The 7,227-nt window shown below is 46.0% G+C and overlaps 2 protein-coding genes across 2 annotated transcripts in view; both read left to right on the top strand.

The window, feature by feature from the left end:
- Positions 1-1,305: 1,305 nt before the first annotated feature.
- Positions 1,306-3,577, top strand: Pmar_PMAR013618 (tropomyosin, putative; the record flags this gene model as incomplete). Its single annotated transcript, XM_002781886.1, has 12 exons — positions 1,306-1,408; positions 1,457-1,516; positions 1,724-1,808; positions 1,864-1,934; positions 1,996-2,114; positions 2,163-2,238; positions 2,284-2,386; positions 2,431-2,515; positions 2,575-2,654; positions 2,934-3,068; positions 3,284-3,374; positions 3,482-3,577. 12 exons carry the CDS (start codon positions 1,306-1,308, stop codon positions 3,575-3,577), a joined length of 1,104 nt encoding a protein of 367 aa, XP_002781932.1.
- Positions 3,578-5,045: 1,468 nt separating this feature from the next.
- Pmar_PMAR013617 (aldo-keto reductase, putative) overlaps positions 5,046-7,227 on the top strand; it is a gene marked incomplete at both ends in the record, with an annotated part of 4,309 nt that continues 2,127 nt past the window's right edge. The window contains 4 exons of the mRNA XM_002781885.1: positions 5,046-5,276; positions 5,320-5,487; positions 6,084-6,256; positions 6,644-6,761. Coding sequence (XP_002781931.1) covers positions 5,046-5,276; positions 5,320-5,487; positions 6,084-6,256; positions 6,644-6,761 — 690 coding nt within the window. The remainder of the gene's footprint in view (positions 5,277-5,319; positions 5,488-6,083; positions 6,257-6,643; positions 6,762-7,227) is intronic.

The raw sequence follows: 7,227 nt of genomic DNA, 5'->3' as shown, positions 1-7,227 counted from the left end.
ATAGGTTGAGTTTCTTCGTGATGCCCATCAGCGACTCGCCTCCCTGCATGTCGTTGAAAATAGGCGTCAAACTAGACCAAGTGCAATGCATATAACTGTCGAAGCAACGACATGAATCGACGATAATTGCGCGGGCCCTTAGTTAAATCAAAGTCCTAATCATTCTTAGAGAGCGGGTATTACATCGATCTTCCTTGATATTCTATGAAAATTATTTTGAACTGGAAATGCTGTGGTAGTAGTAGTAGTAGTAGTAAAATGAGGCGACACTTTCGAGACAAATGTGGTGGGTGCTTCAGAAAGAAGGATACCAGTGGTATTCTGTGCTGATGTGGTCTGTACCACCACTTAACTCGAAGACCTGGTATCAACGTCAGAATCCAATCTCGTCGCTATTTCCATCACCTTGTACAGTTGACGCAGATAAGGGCGGATCAAAGCGAGCAAATCGTTTGTGATAATTCAGTAAGAGTTCATCGTTGTTAGCATGTCGGGTTTGAGGCTGCTGCCGGAGTCTATAATGAGTGTAGCTGAGCAAGGAAGGAGGTTTTGTGATGATACTCATCCCTCCACTCCGCTCCGCCTACACAATTATGTGATAGTGGAGACGATAGTAGCTGGCGTGTAGCCTAGCTATTCTACCCCCTTCACTTGATAATTTCTATAAGTTAAGCTTCGCATAAGCCGGTTCTACTTGTGTTATCAATCCCCGAAGCTCAGGGACAATCTGTATTGCCCTATGACGAGTATTCAGAGCAGTGTTCATTTTATGAGGCCGACGGTCCCTTATGGTTCGCCTTGATGTTACCGATAGTGGAGGAACTCGCGGAACGTTTACTTTTGTGTTGGTGAATCAACGACTCCGATAGATCTCAATACGTTTCAACCATAGGCTTACTTTTTCTGAGAGGACTCAGTAGTGCCGTATATGAGTTCTTATAGATGGCAGTATTCTTAGGCTCGCATACTGTACATAGTCTATGGTCACCTCTGAAGTGAGCGCTATGAATCTCCGACATGGGAAGTGACGTTTTATTAGGCGATTTGACGAAACGGTTGTGAAACCGTGTCCCATCGATGGGAGCAGCTCAGATTGAGCTATCCTGTTGCGTATTCCTCAATGGACCGTTCAATAGAGGGGGTCAAAATCAGTTTCGATGAAAGGACGTTCCTAGAATGAGTTCTAGAACTGACCATAGAATTGGATTTTGTTGTTGAACGACTCGGGGGCGTAGCGAGGATTTTCGTGGCGCAGTGAAAAATTCCGAGGCGTTTTGGAGCAGCAGTCAGTGTTGGAGTACATTTATGACTACGTCGGTCCGCTACAATGATTTCCACCTATCACCGCCTCGGGAGTACTTCCTGCCCAGCAACCCCGTGATACGACCAGGTGACATCACTAGGAGAAGTGAGAATGACAATTTCGTGGCGCGGTGACGGTGGTGTTGGTTATCAGGTATATCCCTGGCTGAGGTGGTGAATATGAAGGAAAATCATTTGGCGGCTGAAAAGAAGAGTATGCTATTTTCCGAATCGTGATCTGGCGACCAAACAGTTATGCATATCTAGATTTTCTTCAAATAGAGAGTATGGTTGTAGACTACGTAACGCTTCTAAAACGTTGGTGTCAATCGATTCACATTGTTATCATGTTGATATTTCATGTTCAAAAATTGGAAAATATTGCCTTGCATAACGGTCTGGTTCACAATGTACGAGTCAGGTCATGAGAAAATTCTGGAGCAAGACGCCCTCACGCGGTTGCGGTGTGAGAAGACCTTCGACGATTTGAAGCAAACGAATATACGGTAGAGTTTAGCATGCCTTTACGGTGCTGGTTCGGGTGGTGAGGTGGTCTGTTAGATGCCATGAGCAAACGGAGAAGGTGAACCGACGGATAGAATCGGTGTTGGCTGTGGAGCCGCGGCTCAGTGGTAAGAATATGTGCTATCATTCGTAAGATCGCGGGTTCGAATGCTAGTGATGGCATTTTAGATAATATTAGGAGGCTCGAGGAGCGTTGTGAGTATCTCGGGAAGGAGCTCGAGGTTGCCAAGAAGGAGAAAGTCGAAGCCCGGCGACAATTCACCGAATGCCAGGCTCGTATCGAAGCGGTGGTGCATGTCTACCATATGGTCGGGGGACGTTTTTTCTCCTTGCAGGAGGTTGCTATAAAGCGAGCGAGCGAACGTGAGGTTTCTGGCAAGGAGTCCCTCAGGCGGCGAATTATCGAGAAAGGTGTGGTATGAGGTATCGGGTGGAGGGTATGGTTGTTGTGATCAGATGTTGCGGCCAGACGGGGGGACTTGGAGAGGCGGAAGAGTCAGGTTCGGCATGAGAGGGCTAATGTGCATCAAATTGACCGGAAAGTGCAAGGGCTGGCAAAGTGGAGGACCCAGGGATCGATCCCGGGTCAGATTCTTTCTTTAGGACGGATATAAATCTGTCGAGTCTGTCTGCGGGGTCGATGAAGACCTGTTTAGAAAAGGCGAGGAACGAATTCTCATTTTTGCAGGTGAGCTTGCTACGCCGAGGTCCCAGGTTCGATCCCGGCATGCCGCATTTTTGCTTCAGTCACAATTGGTGGAGATGGAGCTAGCCTGGAAGAGACTCCCAGAGGATCGGGCGAAGCTGTTCTTACAAGCACAGGAGCTGTAGTTATCGCGACGGGTTTCTTGTGCAGCTAGTGTGGGAAAATGTGCACATAATCAACTACATGCTTTGGTGACAATATGGAAATTCTGAGGGAATCTTGATAGATTCTCGTTGGTTGCTATAGACTTCTATAAATAGTGAGGAAACTCTCACCGGGTTCAGCTGAGGAAACCAAACATATATTCCTACTCCAACACTGTGTGCAGCCTTTGATCTCTTACCCCAGCTGAGCTACTCCTAATGCTTTCTAGAAACTAAGTTGAAGTTTTTCCCCTCAGAGCTCCCGAGGTCCGCATAGACACTCCAGTTTGGTCACCCCGGCATGGGGGGAGTGTGGCTAGAGTAGGGAGGCATGAGAAGGTGGTGGAGCACGAAAAGCGAGAGGCGATTGAGAAAGCTATTCGGGAGACCTGGTGGGTTCCTCATTAGCTTACTGCTGTGCGTTCTGAGCATAGTTTGGGAAAATATGCACATGTATTGATCATATGAAGAAATTTCGAGGAAATTTTCGATGGTTTTTCTACACTTTACTCCTACGGTGTGTGATGTCATGTTTCACTAGGGAAAAACTCTGAGCTCAGCTGAGTAAGTGAAAGCATATGTATGGGAATGTTCGCTTTGACGGTAGGCGCAGAATAAAAGGGAAACATGATGAAATTGCAGAGTTGGAGGAAGCCATTGGTGATCTTGGCGAGGAGGAATCATCAGAACAGGAAGAGGTAAGTACTATTGTGACGGATGATTACTACTACTGCTACTATAATAGTATATGCTACTATAATATATATAGAACTACTGTGTGATCTATGCGGATGATTCTCTTCAGGGCTCGCATGTTATTACGGGTGACGTTTTTGCTGTGTTGCGTCCGCCAGCGTCAAGTGATGCTGAAAATGCAGCTAATATGGTTAAGTCTCTGTGAGCGTTACCTGAGTCTAGTAGCAAGAGCATGTGAGCACTATGCTGCCCGACTGGTGTGTCGTTGGGCTTATAATTGGCAATTTCTACACTGCTGTTGGGCCCTGTCTTTCGTTGGTGAATCAACTCAGGGGGAGGGGTTCAGTTGAGTTAGGGGTAGTTAGTTTTTCCTAGGCTGAGCTTCCTAGCTATCAATGACTCCCGGCAAGTGTCATGGGCCGTCCGCCGAGTGAAGGGTGTCTAGTTGGTTTTGGCACATGGAGATGACGAAATGATCGACTAGCATGTTTGATGGTGTTATGAATACTCGCATTGATCAAGTCATTTTGTACCTTATAGTGAGACTGTGGTTCTTCCAGTGTAGTTGGGGGAAAGCGTGCACGGTGAGAGTGTCTCAGAGCTCGGCCCTGAACTTCTACTAGCTGTGGGGGTACCATTATGGTACTACCATAACACAATGATTTTCAACTTTACCAGCAGCATCCTGGGTCTACATAGTGTTTCACCCTAGTTGCGCTACTGATTGCGACGAGGGATTAAACTGATTGCTGGTAACTCCTATTACAACCTATACCTATAGAGAATACAAGATTGCATACAGTGAGCTCAACTGTGATGGTCAGAGTCGAACTCACTATAGGTCACCGTGTGACATGGGAATCTCTCATCGAAGGGTTACGCCTACTATCGATGGTGAATGTATGATGACGAGAACAGGACAGAATCGTTTTCTCATAGACTCACTAATATGGTATTCACTAAAGGGTATATTCATTCTGAATAGGTATATAGTCTGTTATTGTAGTTGTACAGAGTATTCCACTATGGGGTCTTAGCTTCAGCTCGAGGCTAGTGGATGATTTTATGAGTACAATTGTAGATAGAATCTCTAGACTCCATCAACCATTGCTTCGAGTTCCCAAATGGTCAACATTTTTATAGATTTATACCACTTTAGTTTTCACCTACACACATAAAATACTACGTGCTATTAAGACGCTCGCATGAACTGACTGCTTTCGATCAATCCTCATGCATCTGTCGTTATGCGATCGGCAACAGAGCAAATACCACCCCCTCAGTTTTGAGTCAACCATTGGATCTGTGCTATCATGGGATCGCCGCAACCACTGCCTAGAGTGTGCTTCGGAACTTTCAAAATCACCGGTAGGCTGGCACGGTGTTGGAAAATATGCACTTGGTCGCTTTATGGAAATTCTGAGGAAACTTGGAGAGTTCGTTGTTGGTTCTTGTACACTTCTACCCGAATTCGTATGTAAAGCTGTATTACTGCTGAGCTCAGTTGAGGAAAGCGAACATATTTCCCAACACTGGACTTGCTAGTGTTGGAATGAACGTTGCCTTTCCTCCAGGAATTTCCTCCCCAATGATGAAAGTTCATATACGAATTTAGGCGTAAGTGTTTAGGAATCAATGAGATTCTCCTCAATTTCCGTAGATGTCACCTACACATGGGAGTTGACCATGTGAATATTCTCCCACCCCCGGGGCTGGCAGTTGTCATCGTTCTCGCAGGTGAGGCGTGCGAGGCTAGCGTTTACGATGCTCTCCAAGCTGGTTACCGCTGGATCGACACAGCGTCTGTCTACAAAAACGAAGTGGAAGTTGGTCGAGCAGTGACCCAGTGGTTGGAGGAAAACCAAAGTGGTGGTGGTTCAGAGAGAATCACGGTGACTACGAAAGTATGTACACTTTCAATGTGAAGAATCAGTTTTCGCATATCAGATTTCCCCTTATGAGCTCCTCGATGCAAAGGCAGCATCACTGGCTTGCTTCCAGCGTTTATCATTGCCGCCTAGTGTGCAGACAGTGTTGTTGGTCCATTGGCCTGGGGTGGCTCGGAAGCGACATGATATGACCATTCATCGTGAAGCACGGAACTCAGCATGGAAGGTGACCTGGGCTCAGCAACACATATTCGGTGTGTGCGAGTCAGTGTGGGAGAATATGCACAGTGCCAACTACATTGTATAGGAAACTCCTGAGCTCAGGTGAGGAAAGCGAACATATATTCCTACTCCAATACTAGTGTGATTTTAAAGGCCGAGAACGCCTCTGACAACACGGCTTAGTTAGACTCTCATCGATACACATTAGCTCACGAGGGATCAGTTTCAGCCTAGTGAATTGACTCGCTCATCACGCTACGGACTGGACTTGGTCACTTATTTAGGAGCCATTCCTAATGCTGTGAATTCGATGGGTTTCGAAATACACGTAAAACTGTGGGCATGGGAGGCTAATGTACTGGTATACAACCGCCAGTAAGCCGTAATATTATTATCCATACCGTAAAATCTATGTTCGCTGAATTTCGCCCAGCCCTTCTTTCGAATGGCTCTCCTTCGTTCGTGAACTTTCGCTGACAACCCTATGTTTTTCGAGGCATGCGGATCTGGTTTAGTGCTACAAATTCTGAGTGCGGTCATTGTGCATGTTCAAAAAAACTGGCCTACTTGTTGACAAAAGAGAACGATGCAATTCGTCAGGTGTTGTGCGATCTGAAACACGACGGCTTAGTTGATATCATCGGCGTTTCCAACTTCAATATTAACCACCTCGAGTGGCTTGCCCATGATCTTTCTACTGAGGCGTGGTATGAGGGGCCCAGCATTAACCAGGTGGAGATGCATGCTAGATGCCAACAGAGAGCTCTCAAACAGTAAGCTCCTTATCAGTCGGCCTGTAATCTAGGATCTGCTCCTAAAGGCGAATTCCGCAAGGAACGCTTCCTTATAACTTTTCATCTTGAAGGAAATTTCCTTGAGGAGCTCAAGTAGCGGCTCCTAAGTGTTATAAGGTGCAGCTCCTCAACCTCCTTTCTCAAGGACCTTACGTGAGATCCTTAGCCACCTTACTCCACAGAATCCTAACGGTGCTTAGCATCTCAAGTTATGAGGAGGCGCTCCTTCCTCAAGTTGCAGGGCCAGTATCGTTTTTGTTATATATTTCCGCCGCATCCGCAAGACTCACACGAAGTGTCGGTATAGTTGTTTTGTCACGACAAGAATATTTTTCGATTCATCGCTAGCCTTGGTGCTATCTATAGGTATTGTAAGGAGCGTAATATCTTGTTGCAAGCATATGGGCCCTTCGGGAGCATAGGAGCGCCACTCCTCTCTTATGCAAGTCAGCGATTGGGGTTGGACAGGGCGACTACGGCCGAGGTGCTTCTCCAGTATCTGTTGACTTGTTGTGATTCACTGGTTGTCAAGTCGGAGAACTCAGAGAGAATTCGTCGGAATTTTAACTGCCTACAATATAGCGTTCCGGAAGTATTGATGCAAGAATTAGATGATATGGATGATGAGAAGCACTACTGCTGGGATCCTCAAGCTGTTCTATAGTTTGATGTTTCGAATAAGTTATTTAACGTTGAGTTTTTTAGACTTCCTGACAAAATTCGAGGTGCCTTTTTTTATGTATATTTTTCCCTTTGTGGGTATTGTTTTGTTATGAAGTCTTGTGGGTGGTTAGTGTGCATGTGAATAGTACGAACTGTTTTCGGAAGCAAACTAATGAAGGTGCAAATTACCCGGCAGAGTTACCGTACAGTCACTATGCTGCACCGTCATAGGGTCGTAAGAACGTTCAAGTTGCTATTCTTAACGGGATGACGATGGATGTTTTGAG

This window comes from Perkinsus marinus (genome assembly GCF_000006405.1).
Source record: "Perkinsus marinus ATCC 50983 genomic scaffold scf_1104296941026, whole genome shotgun sequence".
Classification (NCBI taxonomy): domain Eukaryota; phylum Perkinsozoa; order Perkinsida; family Perkinsidae; genus Perkinsus; species Perkinsus marinus.
The sequence above is the reverse complement of the archived record's forward strand: the minus strand, read 5'-3'. Positions and strand labels throughout refer to the sequence as shown.